Here is a 20318-nt window from a genome sequence, read left to right as displayed (position 1 = left end):
GACAGCAACCTGCTACCTTTACTAAGCCAACATGTGGTTTATTTAGCTGTTCGTTCAATGCAATGTGCAAACTATATACCATGCTTGGAAACTCGGTTTATGCCTCAACATAAAAAAGAAGCCTGAGCAATGGTGGTTTATTCAGCAACCAATGATAAACTGGAGGACCCAAGGTGAAAATACAGGCTTATGTTTAATAATGATATAGACCTGCCAACTTTCTTAATAAAAAGCAACAGAAAGCTACCAATCTGGCAGAATCTGTCAGAAGAGATTTCACAGATTATTTCAGAAAGCTGTCCTTTAATTTATTTTTCAGAAACTCACTTTGGTCCTTTCTTTTGGTCATTTAACTTTTACCGTACAAACGGTACCGCTTAAGGCACAGGCATTCGCATTGTTGTGAAAAATAAGGAAACGGAACAGCTCTTTTTACAAAAATTTACATATCTGTTGGATCTTAGATATTTTTATTAGAACATGCGTTTTTGTAAAGTTCTGCTTGGTCTTGCCCTTGAATTTTCCTTCGTAAAGCTAAGTTATAAACACAGACCATTACATTTTTTTATTCTGATGAACTTCTTCAGATTTGCCCCTTTTTCCAGGGGGGGTCCATTCGTTTTCCAAAAAAATATAGTCACCGTAGCTATATGCAAATCAGGGCAGAGTAATTTATGACTTTCCGCATGTTTTGCACTCCTCCTCCTCCTCCTCCTCCTCCCCCTCCCCCTCCCATCCTTGTTACTGGGGATGGGGATTGCGCCAAGCAAACCCTAACGGGACCGGTCTACCACTCCCGGCTGGGTAAATAAACTCCAGCCCTTCCGCGGAAGGCCCCGCCCCCTTTTTCTCGCAGGTCTCGCGGGATCCGGGGCGGCTCCGGCGAGGATTGAGGAGGCGGGGCGCAGCGCTCCTTTTCTTTCGGGAGGGGAGGGGCGGGGCGGGGCGCAGCGCGGCGCAGCGCTCTCGCGAGACTCGCCGGCGATTCCTTGGCGTCTCCGCCGAGCGGGCTGACCAGTCTGGCCACAGCGTCGGTCGCTGGAGGAGGCGGAGCCGCTGCGGGTCTCGCGAATGCGCCGCTGAGGCGGACGGAGCCACCGCTATGTCGCTGCCGGACTCGCCGGGCTCGCCGGCCCCGCGCTGGGCCCCCACGCACGTCCAAGTGACCGTGCTGCAGGCGAAGGGGCTGCGGTCCAAAGCCAAGGGCGGCGGCGGCAGCGGCAGCGACGCCTACGCCGTCATGGCGCTGGGCAAGGAGAAGTTCGCCACCTCGGTGGCCGAGCGCTGCCTGGGCTCGCCCGTGTGGCGGGAGGAGGCCACCTTCGAGCTGCCCCCGCCGCCGCGACGGGGCGCGGGCGCGGCGGGCGGGCCCGGGCCTCACGCCGTGCTGCAGCTGACCGTCCTCCACCGAGCGCTGCTCGGCCTCGACAAGTTCTTGGGCCGCGCCGAGATCAGCCTCGGCGAGGTGCAGACCGAAGGCGGCCGCCGCAGCACCCGGTGAGCGGGCGGGGAGAGCCTCCAGGCTCAGGGGCAGGCTACCTGCGCGGGGGGGAGGGGAGCGGGCCAGGGTGGCTAACTCACTCACTGCTTCCGCCAGGATTGGCTTTCCTGCCCTGCACCTGGTGGTGCCCTTTCTTCTCTGGTAAAAGGCCGGAGCCGGAATGGAAAGGAATGAAAGTGTGTATTTTAACCTCCTCCCTCCCCGGTTAAGGATCTTGAGATCTAGTTGCCTGAATATCAGACGTGTAGTGTGGGGTGAGGGATTCCTTAGTGGCACGGAGCCTCCGCGCTCAGGGAAGATGAGTAGGTGCACGCCCGAAATAAGGGGAAGTGCTCGCTGAAATTGGCACGAAGCAGCATAATGGGACAGGAGGGATTTCTTGCGCTGGGGTCCCGTTCCTATTCTGAGCTGATTAACGTGGACAGCCACAAGAACTCTGTTTGGAAAGGAGAAAGGGAGAAGCTCCCGGTTTTTAAAAATTCACAGTTAGGTCTAAAACGGGGGCGGGGGGGGAGCAGCTTAGCTGGTCACAGGTTGTATTGGCAGGACACGTTAGTATATTTGGTTGTTTCACGATAGGGCGCATTGTGTGAACCTCCAAAATATTGAGTTAAATAGGTAATGTGAATCCAGATAGTGAACCTTTAGTATAAGAATAAAATGTTATTTTAGAGGCCATGGTCATATTTAATGTAAGAAAAGTTCTGCTGGGTACGTTTAGAGGTCAAGTCAGCAAATTTTTAGTTTTGTGCTTGCAGTTTAAAATGCTCTGAGAACTTTAATTAAATGGAGGGGTGGAATAGTTCTGCTGGATACAATTAGAGACCAGTCAGCACACTTTAGTTTTGTGCTTTTAATGCAGACTGCCTTGAGAACTTATTTTAATTAATAAGGGAAGCCTATTTAAAAAATCAACATCCTGTTTTGGATATTCAAGTACAGTACTGTGCTTCCAAGAAATGGCCAAGGAAGACATGGAACGATAAACTCTCCTGGTTTTTTGTTTTCATCCAGCAGCTAATACTCATTACAGTGCCTTGCCGCTTCTGAATACCGAATGAAGCTCTGTTTAATGGATATTGATCTGCTAATAGTTACAGATAAACCTATCCTATATAAATGCAGCTAACTTTCTTTTACATTTTTTCAAAGCAAACAGCCATTACTTTTTGTGAGTTCTCCGAGTACTGTCCTAAATATTGGCTTTCAATACTGTATTGTAAACAAAAGCTGCCCATTAAGAATCTAATAGACTGCAATGAAATAAGATTTTTTTGGTGTCTTCTGGAGTGAAGGATGAATTTGCATGATTATGAAAAACTAAATGGAGGATGATGTTTACAATTGTACATTTGGGGGAAGGGGTAGAATGAAAGAAGCTTCATTTTTAAATTATAACTTAAACTGAAAAAGAATTGCAAACTGCAGAACAAAATATGGTAATCTAAAATGTTGGTGTGAAAAATTAAGTTAGGAGATGTATCGACAGTTGAGCATGGGTAGAATCCAATAAATCTGATGAAATACCAATGCAGTTTGAATGTTTGGAGTTTTAACTAGTTTTTCAAGCTCCTGTGTTAATTGAAATCATACTTCTTTTAACAGCTTGAACTACTAGTACTAATTAGTTTGTGAGACTGGAGGGTAGAGGAAAAGAGGGGTAAATAATTCTAATGAAATGGGTGATTAGGTAATTAGGAGTTGGCACTTTATTGAAAAAGAGTGAAGAGTTGAGGTTCAGTCCAGATGGGGCCATTTAATAAAAAAGGTTAGGTTAGACATTTATCTTTGGAATCTGAAACTGGAATCTGAAATTCTACAGTTAATACAGTTTTTCAGTGGGTGTGTCCTTTTGATCCAGATGAGAATGTTCTCAAATGTTTGCATGGCAATTTGTAAACTAATGCTGGGTGTGCTCCTTTTGTAAGGTGATACATAATAAAATCTGGGCAGGTGAAGTATCTATATTCACTAGATGCTAGGAACAAGTTAGAGTTTTCTGTTTTTCCTTATGGCCATTTACTCATTGTTTGGATTTTTGCAGCCACACAGAACAGCCTACTTTATTTTGTAACATAAAGATTTGAATGCTGCTAGTTTAGGGAGAATTTGGAAATGTGTATTTACCTACATAACTATCACTCTAATCCCTTTGATAAGAAACATGTGAATATTAACAGAAAAATACTAGTAAACAGAGATAATAGATTTAAAAAAAAAAAAATCTATTAGTAAGCAGAGTAAAAATACTAGTAAACATACTAACACCATTCACGATGCATCACCCTATCATGATACCCTTGCTTCAATTTCACTGGAACACAGATTCATACATTTCTTGATATATTTCCTTTTGTTAAGCTACATATGGGAGGAATTTTTTTTTTCATATATTAAGAATCATATCTTCCTTGTGGTGAGCGTGAATGTTCCTTGAGAGCAAATGCGCATTGTCACATGGGGTATAACTCAATCTTTTGGTACAGGTTACTCTGTAGGAGTTTAGAAAGAAGTCCTTGGTGCAAACTTCAAGCTGGAAGTGGTAGTAAAGTGGATAGCATGTATCTTCGTTATGGACATTATTGAAAGTCATGTTTATCGTACTTTCTCTAAATTTTGAAAATATTTTCTCATTTTTTAAAATAATTGTTTAAATGCTTTTGCAAAGGAGGCTAGTTGTGTTTATTTCCAAATGGCCTCTGTAGGGTAATGAGAAAACAGCTTCCAGACTTATAGCTGGTCCATTAACAATTTTTGTTCTGCATCTCACATCCTAAATATAGCATTGCCAGCTATACAACCTCAATCAATTAGTGCAGAGTTTTAAAAATAAAGCTATTGAAGAATTGCATTTGTTAATTTAAAATGGGCATTTCCCTGTTATATCAGGATTCCTGCTGCAAAACAGCTGTGCATAGTAAAAAGTACCATTGTCTTGATTCATGTGTGAAGTAATAGATTAAATATTTAAGCCTGTATTATTAGGTTGTAATCCTATGGCCCCTTGGAAAATGTCTCAGGCTGTTAAATATATCAAAATTTCTCCCTTTGACCTTGAAAAGAAGACTCTAACCTTGGAGAGGAAAATTCAGTCCTTTTTCTGCAATCCTTCCAGTCTGGAAAAACAATTAGATACAAATGAAAATAAATATGTCCCAGTAATAATTGTTGAGCACTATGTTCACATCCACCAGAGAATAAACCCATCTATTTAAAGTAGAATATAAACACACAGTACACAATTGATGTGTTGAATTAATACTTTGTCTTGGAGTACAGAAAACAATACTTTAGAAGAAAATACCATGATCCTTTTATTTGGTCAGCACGTTTTTTAGGCTGAGCTCATACTATAGTGTTACGAATGTTAGTTACAATATATTATGAGAACAGTAAAGAACTTTCTTAAAACCAGATCACGTATAGTCGATAAATAGCAGCTCTCTTGTAAAGGTTGAACTATTTCATACAACAAGTCCAGCAGGCTCACCAAGTTTACACTGGCAGTCTTGAATTCTTTGCACAACCATGATAAGTATTCAGAGAATGTTTGAAGCAAAGGCCCTGTTCATAACTTTCTTATTACAATAAGCAGCACAATTTCAGCCAAGCCATTGGATTGGTTTTACAAATGAAAACCAGAGCTGCTTGATCTCCCTGATTGCTCTTGATTTAATCACCTTTACATTTGCAATTGATTGAATATAATGCCATAATGTAATTTAAATCAGTTGGTATCTTTTCCTTTGAAAATTGTATGGTTTTACAGAAACAACTTTGTACCAAGGGGGTGAGTTCTGGCATAGAGTAGTACTTTTCCCTATAGGATGGCGCATACAACCATGCACAAGAAACATAACTTAAGTTTTGAACTAAGGAATATCCTACTTAGAGTCATATCTCTTAGATGACATAGTTGAAGAATAGTTCCACCATCTCATCTGCTGTTCAGTGGAAGGTAGGAAAGAATGTGGAAAATCAGTTGCCTGATACCTGGTACTTTCATTCTTTTCCTCTGTTTCGTTCTTTTCCCAGGCTTGGTATGTAAACTTTTAATGCATGCAATTTTCTTAAAATATTATGGAAATGCTTCAAATTAAAGGAGAAATTGCATGAATAAATAGTTTCCTCTTTCTGCTTCAGAAATCTTTCTGGTAATAACTTTCTTCTTTTCTTTCTTTCTAGTCATGCTATATCCTATGCTGTATCCAGTTCCATTCAAGACTATACTACAGTGCTTGTCTTGGTTCATGTTGTACCTGTGAGGGAACAAAAAGGTTAGAAAAGCCAAGATGGATGGCTTGCATCTTTGCAGTTGCAAAGAATGAATTGCAGTTCATTCTCTCCCATATATTTCCTTATGCCTGTCAATACTTTTTGTATTTAGGCGATTACCATTATATTAGAATATTATGGAGAGAGATTTGGGAAACAGCCAAATCCTTATGGTGTTCTTATACTATTGCAACTTAAAATTACAAAACTGTTGCATAATTAGAAATCCACCAACAGAATAAGTGGAACTAGAAAAAAGTTTGAAGATTCTATTAGAAGCAAAATCTTTCTCCAGTTATTTTCCTGTATCTTAGGCTTTATGAGTGAAAATGCTCAGTTCTCTTAGCAGCAGATAAATCTACCTCATCAGTTTAAATAAGGTTCATGCTGGTTTAATTCTCCTTTCTATCCACTATAAAAAAAGAAACTTGGATGCATTGTACTTTTATAAGCGTGTTTAAAATTTATAGAATCACGGTCCTCTTTTGCTTAACATTTTGCAAATCTCCTTAAATGGGAACTACAAAACTAATTATTGTCTGTGGACATATAAATAAATAACATGATGCACTTAAATTCACAGTAAATCAATATGAACATCTTTTGGGGAGTAGTGAGCAGCATTTTTCAAGACTGTCTTTGAAGAATGCCTGATAGACTAGAACTACCCTCCCTTGCCTAGATATGTAAACATAGAGGCCCTTTCTTCTGCTCTTGTTACACTATTTAAAAAAATAGCGCTATCTGTAACTGTTAAGTATTTTTGAGAATAATGCAATACATTGTAAGAATAAATTTTGTGTGAGAATGTTTTCATACAGAGTTTTTTGTTTTGTCCCTTCTTACATTATCTTTTGCTGGGTCAATATTACTAGGGTCTATCATTCCACGCCCATAGAAAATTTGATTCTTCTTTTACTTGAGCTAAAACACTGCAAGAAGTGTGTTGGAATTAGTTTCTTCATGTCCCTAATTTCTGAATTCATTTTCATGTCTGCAGATGGTACAAGCTTCACTCCAAACCAGGGAAGAAGGAAAAAGAGCGGGGTGAGATTGAGGTGGATATCCAGTTCATGAGGAGCAACATGACAGCCAGCATGTTTGATCTATCCATGAAGGATAAGTCTCGGACTCCCTTTGGCAAACTGAAAGACAAAATAAAAGGGAAACGGGGCAATGGATTGTCAGACACAGCCTCAGCAATTATTCCTAGCATTACTCACTCTCCAGCTGACAGTGAAGAAGAGTCAAATGACAAAGAGAAGAAGAAATCAAAGTTCAAGACACTGTTCTCTAAGCCTGGTTTGCATAAAAACAATATTTCTCAGTCCATGTCTGTGCTACCTACTCTCCAGCCTGTTTCAGAGAGAGTTCGACTTCGGCCCACTGACTTTCAGTCGCAGTGGAGCGATGATGAAGATGATACTTTGACGCCAGTCTCTGAGAGTGAGTAACCTCTTTATTAAAAGAAGCAGTTTCATAAACTCTTCTGAGGGCTGTCCAACTTTGAGACAACATATTTTCTTTTATGATTGAGTTCTCCCTGTCTTTGAGACAAACGCTTAGAAACTGGAGAAAATAAACAGCTATCATGATGGTCTGTAGTACATGCCATTGGTTAGTTTAAGTCTGCTTTAAATAATCCCAAACCATAAATGTATTAACTGTTGCTAAAAACCCTGTTTGCATGGATATGTATTTTCAGAAATAACGGGACTTGTAGTTACAGAATTCTGATAGTAATTTCACTTTTTCTTTTCAGAGCCCTCTACAAACAGAACCGACAATAATGTGCTTTATCCCCCTTCTGTCATGTCCCACAAGAGAACTGGTAGTGGAGACTCCAAGCAATTAAACCAAATCGCTGCTGCCAGTGCCAGGAGGGACATGCATTCTTTATTTGGCCTCAAATCCAAAAATGACCCAGTTTCTAGGTCCAATCTGTGTATCAACGGCAGCCACGTTTACATGGAAGAAAGTGAATCAAGGGGTGATACCATTTCAAAAGAAGGCACTCCATCTTCTCCTCAGGCATCCCAGCGAAAACGTCTCTTTCTGTCTCAGGAGAACTTGTCTTTTGAACCAGACAAGGAACTTGAAAACCCTGGAAGGTTGCCCCTTGATAAAGTGACATCTGGGTCATCTTCACTGGAATCCTTTAAAGCCATGACTCTGCCTTCGTACAAACTGCTTGCTGGTGGGGATTCAGTAGAAAACAACACTCCATTGGTTTCAGACACTCCAAAAGAAACCAAGGAGACCAAAAAACACGAGAACAAGAAGTCTGGCTTGCTGTCTCTAGTGACAGGGAAGAAAGACACAAAAATCAGTGAGGAAATGGGGAACACTGAAACTTTTCCCAAGGTGAAGGAAGTGAAGCGTAATGAAAAAGAATTGGCAAGAAAGGAGACAAGCCCTTTTGAGGTCCCTGTGGATGGCAAAAGGGGTCATGGCCCAGCTAAGAGTAATCCTACAGATGCTGTGATTGCAAAGACATCAACAAATCCTTTCAGTGAAAATATTGCGGAAGGAGAGAAACCAGAAAAAAATGCAGCTTCTGTGAAACCTTCTCAGACGAAACCTGTCAAACCCAGGTTAGTAAGGAGAGATGCTTAATTTTTTTTTCTGCTATTGTAAAGATGATATCATCATTGTCATAATATTGTTATGGCTGCCCGTTTTAGAAAACTGGATGGCTTAATAACATTGGAATATACAATGAAAAAGGTTAAAAACATAATAGCAAAACAGCCCAGACCAAAAAGCAGCCATAACAGACAAACATGCAAGGGGTTCCACAAACACACTAACCTCAGGTTTGGGAACTGAACCAGGTCTTAAGGGCCTTCCAGAACCCCAGGAGAGGGGGTGCCATATATATTTTGCATGGGGTGGGGGGATGCTGTTTCAGAGGTCAGGGATGTACTAGCATGTAAGGCATTTAGAAAAAGGAAAAATCTTTTGCCTGGGGCAGGTATAAATTTCTTTCAGGGTGTCTCTGATCTGGGTATTAGCTGTTGGATCATTCTGCAGGTGACATATATGGCTTTCTATCTTCTTGAAAAAGGAGAGTAATGCCCTTGCATGCTACCTTTCCTTGAAGGAGAAGAAGCAAAATAGCTGCTATGCTTCCCTTCAAAGCAGAAGGGTGCCTCTTAGAGGTTCTACAGCTGAAACATGAAGGGAAGTGGAACAACAAAACAGGCATTCATTCTCTTACTTGGCCGTCTAGTCAGAAAACAGTTGAGGGTGGTTTTGCATTTTTTGTGTCACACTTATTATGGAAGAAGAGGAAGGACAGAGGCTTAATTTAGGCTGCCCCAAGAGAATGGAGTGTATGAACTGCTTCAGTCTCCTGGGTTGGAGTGGTAAGCAGTTGGGAGAAGAAGGTAACGGAATATGCTTAAGTTCGGCCTTTGTAGCAGTCTGATAAAGTGTCCCAATAGTTTATATTATTTAAGAGTGCCTGAATTAAAGCTTTTAGTTCTAAATTTGAGAGGGAGAGAAAAGAATTATATCACTGCTTCACTGGAAAAAAAATGCTGCCAATTCTAATGCAGTTACCTTTCCTGCCTCTTCCTTGTCATCTTACATGGTGTCTGTTGGAGGGGGGCACAGGTCTGAGAGGAGCACAAAGCGGGAAAGGCTTGGAGGAATTATTTGAGAAGAAAACTTGGGCTGTTTTGTATTGTATAATCTGATTAGATTTGTAAAGTAGTTCATATGTCCGTAACTAAATGTTAAAATAATCAGAATATGTCAGTATAGATGCTGAGGAATATTGATAGTGACTCAGGTTCATCGTTTTATGTTGGTGATATATATTACTCATGTGATAACTGTCTTGTAACTTTGACTTTATACTGAGTATATATTGAGACAGAGAAGTGTTGCTTTTGTAAGGAAAGTGTGACTATCTGTACTTTCCTTTCTAACTTTTTTGTCTTTGCTGCTTTATATATTTGACAGCTTTGCTACTCATGCAGTCTATTTCCTCAGCTGAAATTAACAAAAAGTAATACTTTGGGAACAGATTTTCTAAAATACAGTTTGCTTTTCCATTTACTGTATTAAATAAATATTAAAACATAAAGGACTATGCTTGGGGGTTTTGTGAAAGCCCTATGTCCCTCCCTATTACTAACATGCAGCAGCTTTTCTAAACTTTTATCTAAAATGTGTCTGCTTGTCTCAAGTTGCATCTGCAACTGACATGCAGGTTTTATTTTGTCCTTCTTACAGACTGGGCATGTCTTCAGAGGATGAAACCAAAGCCACCTTTTTTCCTCCTGTACCTCTTCCTCCTACTTGCTATCCTTCAAATAATGAAAATAATCCTTTTACTTCCAAATATGATACAGAACAGAAAACTCAGGAAACTGATAGGCTTGATAGTCCAAAAAATGTTTCTGTATATCCTGGTAATAATCCATTCACTACAAAATGGATGCAGGATTCCAGAGATTTGGAATGCTCTGCAGTTTCTGTCTGCCTTCCTCATACTTCTGGCAGTGAAAATAATCCCTTCACTCCTAAGTGGGGACAAGAAACTCAGACACCGGAGACAGAAATCCCTTCCTTATGTTCTCTACGTTCTCCTGCAGCTTCTATTACTGAAACTCATACTATTCCTTCTCAGCTTTCTAATGTTGATGATCCTTCTGAAGTCGAAGTAGGACAGGATTCTGAAAGAATGAAAAGTCCTCCCCCATCTTTATGCTCTGTATCTTTAGCTGGAAACATTGATAATTCCAAGTACACTGGCAATGTTTCTTCAGAAAAGTTTCAAAATGAAAGCTTAACTAATCAAACAGATATTATATCCAACTTTTCTGGTTCTCTATCTGAGAGTACTCCTCCACAGTCTTATGACCTAGTTAGAGTGAACCAAAAAGTTCCAAATGATGACAAAATGCATATAGTACCACCTTTTAAAGAAAATAATGGGATGAAGAAGCTGATAGCCTTTGCCCTTGATGAACTGAAAGATAATGTAATAAGCCATACTGACAGTACAGATGAAGATCCATTTGAGGTAAATGAAAATAAAGAAGTAAATTCAATTGAAAAGAATAGCAGCCAGATAATTGAAGTAAACATAGACAATAGCTGTGTCTCTAAACCTGATGAAGAAGACATAAATTCTGTTCATAAGAGTGGGAACCCCTTAGAGAAGGAAATTGAATCTGGCTGCTTATCTAAAATAGAGCCACCGGTACCAACTGCAAGAGTTCTCATTCCTCTGCCTGTGGAAACCAACTTGTCAGGTACTGAACTAAGTGACAAAACACTCTCTGTGCCACCAAAACCAGCACCAAGAAGTGGTTTGAAAGTGAAAAAAGGTACATATCTTCCTCTGACTGATGAATCAAAAAGAGAAGATGTGTCAAGCTGTCCATCTGTTCTTAAAGAGATTTCTTCAGACGGTTCAATCTTTAGTGAAAAGCTAAGCCATGTTTGCTCATTAACTTCAGAAATGGTTGTCCTTCCTCATGGAGATGATGGTAGTAACATGGATCCATCTCAAAGTGTTAATGACTACTCTAATCACATAATGAGAACACCACCTGGGATTTCAGCTGCTGGAGAGCTGAATGTAAAACCAACTGCTCTTCCTATTATTCCAGAAGTAGCTTCAGATGATGAGCAATTAGGTGACTATCAGCAGAATCCTGAAAATATGACAGTATGTGAAGACTTACCAAGAAATGGAGATGATTTTATGAACTTGTGGTCTTCTGTTGAGAGGAGAGATCTGACATCAACTAAGAAAGCTATTGGAGAGACTATATCAGGTCTCATGCAAATCAGTAATCTTGGTGATGCATCTAACATGTTGAAGGATCCAACCAACACTGTGTTGGATGCAGTAGTATATCAAAACCCAAGTCATAACCTTACAGGCATGGGACAAAAGAGTGGAGATTGCTCTAAGAAAAATAGGCAGAATGATTGTCCTGAGTCTTCTGTTGAACCTGTTTCTCTTTCCTCTCTGTCTGATTCTTCTCAGTCTTGCTCTGTTAGCTCTTTCCAGTCTGATTCCCTTGGCTTTAATAAAGCAGAATCTCCAATAAAAGCTACAGCAGAAGGATTGGATGCCAAAGTGGAAAGCTCTGGCAAGAAGAAGCTCCTTCAGGCACGGGTTTCACCCTCTGAAACACATCCCAATCCTGGTGGAAATTCTGCCAAGCTCAGGTGAGAGGACAAGCAAGATGGGAGTGGGAGGTCCAATATGAAAAGCATTAGCTGCTGTTGCACCTTTGATATCACTCTTTGGTGGGAAGGGGAAAATGCTAACTTCTATCTGTCTTTAATAAATGGAATGGGGAAATAACCAAGTCATGGTGATATACTCAGTGCAAGGCTAGAGCTTGACATATCCAGGTTTACTTCCACTGTGTTGTCATGTATCTCTCAACCTACCTAATTTATTGTGAAGATAAAATAGTGTTAGGAAAAATCCCATACTTTGGTCTAAAATCCTAGGGAGAAGGACAGAATGTAAATATATTAAATAAACCTTTAGTTTTTTATTTGAGCATTTTATTTAATACACTATTTCAACTTGTAGTTCCATATGGAGATGCAAGCCAATAAATGTGTTTCTTAAATTTGAAGGTGAAAGGTAAGAGGTAAGGGAAAAAAAATGACTTCACAGAATTAATGTGCGCAGTGCTCTTTGTTACATCCAGTAGTAGACCTGTATGTTGTTCATTGTAAATGTTACATCTCTTTTAGACTTCATCCTGTGAAGCCAATGAATGCTACAATAAACCAACCATCTGCAAAAACCTTGAGCATAAATACTAAGATCCTGGATAATCAAACTGAAATCAATCTAAAGGTATTTAAGGCACAATAACTTTAAATGTATGGGGAATTTCTGGTTCTCTAATTTCTATTAATCCTCACCATAGGATTAATGAAAATTGAATAATAGAAGGAGATACAGGTTGCCATTTTCTGTTTTAAAGCACAGTGTAATAGTTTGTGGCTGTGGTTAAAATGTGTGCTCCTTGTACTTTATGTTTTTAACTACTTTGTTTTTTTATGAAAACAATAGTTGAAGGACAGTGTATTCTAAAACGTGGATGATTGGGGAATGTATGAATTGCATATGTTGAAAACTTGAAACTCTTCTAAAAGTTTTTGACATAAGAGATTTTGGTATTGGAATATGCATGGTTTACTGATTATGTGTATGAAGTTTGTAGTAGTTTGATTTTACGCAGTATTTAGAACTTGGTTTTCTCAACTGAGACAATTGCAATTGATTTACATGTGATGTATTATGAAGATCGCCTTGACCCTTGCTTCTCATTGTTCGGGCAGAAAGAATCAGAGGTAGGCTTAGAAAAGCTTAAAATTTTCATCTCCTTAAATGTATTTACTTGGTAATGCTGCAATGTTGTATTTTCATGATTTTTTTTTTAAAGAGTAGCTGCTTTTGACCATTACCGAAGCATTCTTGGAGTGCATGATCAATCTGTGAAGCTAAAAATCTGTGGGCTACTTTCTAATTTGAGTCTGTTCATGACAACTCTTTCTACTGAAATGACTTTTTTTTTTTCTCTTTTTCTTCCCAAAAGAAATATCACCCTTCAGATCCTGCTTATGCTTATGCTCAGTTAACTCATGATGAACTGATCCAGCTGGTCTTGAAACAGAAAGATACTCTTGCAAAACGAGATCTCCAGGTACGAGAACTGGAAGACTATATAGATAACTTGCTTGTTAGAGTCATGGAAGAAACCCCCAACATTCTTCGAATTCAAGTCCACCCCAATAAGAAAGCTGGAAAGATGTAAAATGGCAACTCACCCTGGATGAGGACTTTTCTACTCAAATTTAGGGAGTAGAGAATGTGGAACGAAATAACTGTTGCTTCTACCAAAACAAAGGTTATTTAAGTCTTTGGGTAAAATTGGTTTTCTGGTTAGATAATCCAAAATGACAATCTTTCTTCAGATCCTTACACCCTTCCAATACAATGCACATGATTTGCTGCTTTGCTAAGATTAAAAGTATGAGATTATGAAACTTCAAGAGAGCTATGTGAACCAGTTTTCTACTGTGAATAATACTGTAACTGGAGCATTTATACAGAATTGTATGTAAAGTTGAAAAACATTTCCCACCATTTTCAAAGCCACAGACCTCTGTGGGTAATATTAAGTTTTCGTGCAATATATGCAATCTTATCCTAAGTAATCTCACGCTAATTCACTGAAGACATTGGAATATCATCAAGTCCCTCATTTTGATTAATTTGCTGGAAAATGAATATATTATTGGAAAACTGGATGCCTTTGAAATCATCACTGATTTTCACAAGTCCTCACAAATTATTAGTTGGGCTTTTGCTGTAGATGTTTACAATGGATTGTGTACTGAGCTGCTTGCATTATTCATTGGGGAACCATAGGTAAAAATTGCATAGTAACGGCTGGTGAACAAACACTGCTTGCTTGTATTGTCTACATTGAAATGGTGGGTGAATAAGAACATGCAAAATTCTGCAGTTCAGCAGTGGGTTTTATGATCTCTAATTGTGACTAGTTTGGGGTGTACTGTATTTTATCTGGATTGGGACAAACTGGTAATAGCACCAAAGCTAGTTGCTCAGTTGTAGGTGATGACTTTTAAATAGCAGAGATAGGTAATCTTGGGCTCTAAGAGAACTGTGAGACAAAACTCCTGGAGGAGTACTAGGTTGCCTATCCCTCTGTGATTTTAGGAATGTGGATGGAACTGAAACGTTCCCATCTCCAGACACTTTAGCAGTTTGAAAGTACATATTCACACAATTCTTAATTGGCCTTGAATACTGACTGAGCTTGCTTTTTAGTAACCTCTCCTTTGTTCAGAAATTGGTGCGTGTTTCTTCCTTCCCTCTCATTCAGTAAAGTGTTCCCAGAATGGCTCCCTATTTGTGAACCTAGACAAAAATTCCTCTAACGAAGTTCTTTTCAGAAAATCTTCTGAGAAGGTTAAGTCATTTTAGAATAACAATCTACTTAGGCTAGTACATTTACTTTTGTCAGGAAGGGTCAGACAGTTTTTTGAGTTCCAGAACAATTTCCTACAGTCTCTTTCTCCAGCTCTTCCAGGTTCTGTATTCCCTCCCTTCCCATGCTTCAGAGATATAATTGCTTGTGATGGTTATTATGGGTGAAACTCCTCTCAAAATTGTAGATTTTTAGAATCTGCAACTGATGAGCAAGCAGTTAGAAATCTTTAAGGTACTTTTTTGTTAAGTGAAGGAAAGGCATTCTTTCTCATCAGAGGTCACTGCAAATGTATCTGCAGTTATTTAACTCATTTCCCCGCCCCCCCCTTTTCTATGCAGTGAAAAGATTTAAACTTTGCTCCTTTCCTTTTCAGGAATTGCTGAGCAAAGTCTTTTAGCTCTTATAATTCCAAGCATTTATTTGCTGTGGCTCAGAGCTGTATATGCAGTATTGTTAGTCAATTCAGATTTTCCTTTCTCCTTAAGAATATCTGTCTTAAGTTTGACAAGGACAAACTTGAAAATCTGATAAGTGCTCAAATCTGAGTATATTCATTGATATTTAAGTTTCCTTTTATTTGGTCAAGTAAACTAAACAGGAAAATACTGATGTGAGAGAGTCTGTGGGCTTGTTTTCAACATGCTCCCCAGTGGCAGTTTTTTACACTGAGGCATGCTTTCTGGAAATCTAGAAGCATGGTTGGCGCCTGGCCGTGCTATTGTGCTGGTGCTCTTGTGTTCCTGATGTAAAGGTTTTGAATTGTCAGCTTTTCCTCAGTTAACTACTCTTTTCCCCAGAAGAGAAATGTAGCCTGATCTATTTTTTGCAATATTTACGAGAATACATATGAGGTCTACATTATCTTTCCACAATAAATAGCCTATATGGTTTCTGATAAAGAGTAATTGGGAACATTCATGCTCTCAGCATACATGGAAGGTTGTTATAAAACAGAATAGGCTTCCTTTTTCCCGTGAAAATAACTGTGTGGTAAAGTGGGAAGAATAAATACAGTACTTTTAAATCTTGCTGACTTTTTAAATGGGAAGGTTAAAGAGGTTTTTAATTTTAAAACAGAAATAATAGGTAAAGTGGTCTTGAACTATGGGTGAATTGTGCCTTGAGGGAAAGAAGTCCAGATCCAGTAAGATTTTATTTTGCATCTAGTGGGAAAGCTGCATTTTGTGTGTTTATTTTAAAACTTACCCTAAACTAGGCATCTCCCTTTTTATGATTTACAACAAATCCATTTTAATGTTATTACAGGTTAATTGGATGAGATCAGCCATTATACTGCTGCAAACTAAGGTTTAATTATAAAATCTATCTTTACATTCTGTCTTAGAAGACAGAAGCTACATGTAGAGATTAGCAAGGTACTTTGCAGAATTACGAAAGTCTATGCATATTTGTATTCTAGCCACACAAATCTGCTACTTTTCAAAAATTGTTAGCAGTTATAGCTAGCCAATAAAATGCAGACACCTGCAGCAATCTAAGTGTTGTTTGGAGGCATCAAAGAATTAACTTAATCATTTTTATTATAGCTACTGTTTATTATCTTCCTATGCACTTTAATGAGGGATATGGTTGGCACTGAACAATTCTTCAGCCCTCTCATTGTACTTAGTCACAACACTGGATTACAGTATAAGTTTGTCAGCTAAATTTACTAAATAGTGCAGAGTTAATTGCTCTTGGCACTATATAATCTGGCAATCACCAAAGAACAGGATAGCTTAGGTGGCTACTGTACTCGTGTTTTGAGAAGAGGTGTAGTTTGTATGACTTGTATTACCAGTGCATTCATAACCTAATTACATATTTTAAGGTTTAGTACGAAATGAGTAATATATTTGAATGTCTGGTTCTGAGGGAGGAGTAGACCATACTCTCTGTTATTGCTATAAACTGAGTGTGAAACTTGTTGAATAGACTTGTCTCTCTCTCCTATACAGTATAGTTCTAATTCTGTCAGTGAACTTAACTGAGGGTGCCTTTTTGCCTCAAGTGTTTCGTAGAGTTAGAACAAACAATTCAGGCTTTTGCAAGGAAACGAATAGTAGCCTGCCATACTGAAGGCAGGATTTCATTGTGAAATTGCTGGTACTGAAATGTGTAACAATACATATTTGCAGGTAAAAGAAAAAAAAAAGGTTTGGGTGTTTTTGAAGTCTGGCTATTTCCTTCTGCTGGTTGAATCGCAATGCTGTATGCCTGCTGTTTATGAAAAGACATACTGGAATTTGTATGTCTGCTTCCGAAACATTAAATAGCTGCTTTAACACCATACCTCCTACAAATAAATTTCTGAATAGATTGGAATTGTATTTTAAACATGTCTGCTAATAAAATGGCAGGTAGCAAAACAAAACAAAAAAATCTTGCGCTGGACAAATTTTGAGCAGATTGAGAAAATCAAATTTAGGATTCTTAAACTTTTAATTTTAATATAAGTTCGAGCAAACTAGTATGGTTGTTGGCCATTCTTGCTGAAAATTATGAGAATTGCCATCTCAGTTAGGAACATGCTAAACATTCCAACCTGAAACAGGCCGTCTGCAGCCCCAATAATTGGAAAGGCCCATTTCATGTTTGGTATGTTCCATAATAACCTTTTGTTCAAGGTTGATCTCAACATATACAAAGAGCACTAAATTTGGGAATATAGTTTTAAGTCATAACTATATGTACTTACAAGTTTTAAGTGGGGCAGTTTCACATATTGTAACATACATAGAAGGAGCTATACTTGGGCCCGCTTGTGCCAGCTTTGCCTTTGTACGAAGGTCTGATTCATTATATATCACTCAATACCTAGTAATGATAGTGCCTTAAAATCAGTATTTTACTGAACAGTTTAAATACAATCTGTTCACTTAAATTTTTGAGTTTTAGTAAAATGGTTACACAATGAAGTTTGTCTCCCTCTGTATATTTAACATAGAAGGATTTGAATGTATGTTTCTGCTTTGTTACACTTGGTACATTACCTGAAGGTTTTTATACAAAGACCTTCAGCCTTATGAAATGTTAAAATAAAGTTATTTAAAGTTAAACAGATATCTGTGCTTTGTTATATATTTTATGCATTCATAGACCCAAGAATGAACAAACATTTGACTGGTGAATAACTGCTTAGAAGAAGGCTTGTGCCCAATCCATAGTTTAAGCATAACTTTCTTCTTATGACTGATATGATTGTTTATGATGAGAAGATTGGTGAAGGATATAAAGGTGATAAGAAGTTTGGGAGGGAGGAATGATTATTTCATAGTATCAAGGTCTTGGGATAAAATGAACATGGAAAAGGAAAGAAGTGAACAAACGACTGAAAAAAGACTGCAGGAAGAGAAAGTAGGTATGAAAAAATACTAGAAAATCTGTCTGGGAATGATAGTGAAGAGTGAAATGAAATGAATGTTAAAAATGTTGATATTCATGAAAAAGTAATGAAAAAATTGCAAGTGCTGTTAAGAATGTTGAATAGCAAGACTGCAAGTGTAAATGGAATAACTGGAGAAATGGAAGAATGTTACTGCTGTTCTATACAGTAATAGGAGATGGATAGGGTAGCAAATGTGAATGTGAAAACTACAAGACAATTTGTTATATCTGCCTAGCAAGGCATTAGGCAGATTTCTGATTGAAAGTGAGCAAAATTGAGCAGCGTGGGACAGGCAGGGGTGTTCAGACCGGATTTATGCTGCATGAGAGGTCACTGAGAAAAGTATGAAACTGAGAAAGTGAGTTAATTAGTTTTTAAAGAAATTGTATAATAGGCTTGATTTATGGAATGTTCTATACAAATATGGAGTTGAAGGCAGTTTTATGAATGTGATAAGATGAACATATGAGGGAGGCAGAGCATGTGTGAACGTAAATGGAATGCTTAACTAATGGTTCATCACTGAGCAGGGAGTAAGATGTACTATGTCTTTCATTTTCAATGCACTTATGAATCTATAATAAAAGTTTGTGGGGATGTTAAGAGTTTTGATGATCGGGAGCATGAATGTCTCTACTATATTCTGATGTTTTAAGACACAAATGCTGATAGAAAGGTGAGTGGGTTCTATATTTACTATTTCTTAAGCCTTTTCTGCGTTTTGTATAACGTTTCTTGCCCTGAAAGGGAATGGTGTGATGACATGTATATATTTATCAAAATAGGAATGAAGTTTTTAGGTCATGGTTATTGATTTTAATAGGATGTTAATTCAACCTAATTGGCATCAAGTCCTATATTTCATACCAATATTTCAATAACCAATGACTCTTCTGTTATTCACACTACAAACCCAATATAGAAATTGTAGAAAACAAGATTATGGATGTAGATGATCAAAATCATCCTGGCTTGATGATATTGAGAACATTTCTTTTTCAACCTTCCCTGCTTTTAGAGTATCCAATGAGAGTGAAACTTCAGGCTATTTTACATGCATATTTCAACTTCTATTAATTATTCTCATAATCTACTGTTACTCTCATAATCTACCGTTATGGAACAGTCAGTTCTGAAGAAAGTCTTAAAGATTTTAACATTTTTTTTTTAAATTGGGGTCTTTACTGTTCCAACAATTTGACAACAGGGCGCATTCTAAATGATTGCATGAAAAGTAATTCCAATCAAAAACTTGTAGTTAAACTCTGACAACATCCTGATAAATACTTTTTTTAAAAAAACCTGGCATCACTGTCTCAGAAAGTTGGCCCTCTGCTGTAAAACATCCCTGCTAGAATAGGCTGATCTCAATTTGGAAATAATTGTAATGCTAAGTCACTGCACAGGAAGAAACTGAATTATCTGACTGAACAGTATTGCCTGAATTACAGCGGAAGTATTTATTTTAATGCTATGACACTATTTAATAAACATTTCAGATGATCGTTTTCTTTTCCAACGGTAGCAACATTGTTGCTTCATATTTGCAACTTTTAAAATATCCGGTTGAACTGTAGTTTATGTTCTGGAGGGTGACATATACATTTTAAAATAAACTAAGCATTTGTTGTGAATGACATGGGCTTGAGTGCATTAAGGCACAAGATGATCCTTCAGTTGTTGCTTGTATACAACTTCGGGTCCTTTCCCTCTCCAGTCTTGTCCATATTATAGCAAAGTTTGGGGAAGTAAATGTACGCTGCCCAAATCAGATTGATTGATTTATTGTTAAATGTCTGTGTGACCAGAAGTTGGTGCATTAATCTTTCATATATTTCTAGACTCTACTATTAAGGTGATACTATGCACTATTAAGAGAGCCAGTTTGGTGTAGTGGTTATGGCAGTGTTTCTCAACCTTGGCAACTTTAAGATGTGTGGACTTCAACTTCCAGAATTCCCCAGCCAGCAAGGCTAGCTGGGGAATTCTGGGAGTTGAAGTCCACACATCTTAAAGTTGCCAAGGTTGAGAAACACTGGGTTTAAGGCATCAGGCTAGAAACTAGGAGACAGTAAGTTCTAGTCCCGTCTTAGCACAAAGCCAACTTGAGCTGGTCCCTCTCTCTCAGCCCTAGGAATGAGAC

The 20318-nt window shown here is 38.3% G+C and overlaps 1 protein-coding gene across 2 annotated transcripts; it reads left to right on the top strand.

Moving 5' to 3' along the window:
- Positions 1-998: 998 nt before the first annotated feature.
- On the top strand, positions 999-17844 carry RAB11FIP1 (RAB11 family interacting protein 1). 2 transcript variants are annotated; one of them, XM_007427501.3, is made up of 6 exons: positions 999-1497; positions 6777-7222; positions 7539-8370; positions 10019-11971; positions 12515-12620; positions 13366-17844. In XM_007427501.3, exons 1-6 carry the CDS (start codon positions 1103-1105, stop codon positions 13582-13584), a joined length of 3951 nt encoding a protein of 1316 aa, XP_007427563.2. In that variant the 5' UTR covers positions 999-1102; the 3' UTR covers positions 13585-17844. The 2 variants fall into 2 exon arrangements, with proteins under 2 accessions (XP_007427563.2, XP_087995261.1); XM_088139135.1 differs by lacking the exon at positions 10019-11971 and having other exon boundaries at positions 1002-1497.
- The last annotated feature ends 2474 nt before the right edge of the window (positions 17845-20318 follow it).

Source organism: Python bivittatus, unplaced genomic scaffold (genome assembly GCF_059951505.1).
Source record: "Python bivittatus isolate LINGU-HERP-01145 unplaced genomic scaffold, Pbiv_v1 ctg000320_np1212, whole genome shotgun sequence".
NCBI lineage: Eukaryota > Metazoa > Chordata > Lepidosauria > Squamata > Pythonidae > Python > Python bivittatus.
Note: the sequence above shows the minus strand (reverse complement) of the source record. Positions and strands in the feature narration are given on the sequence as shown.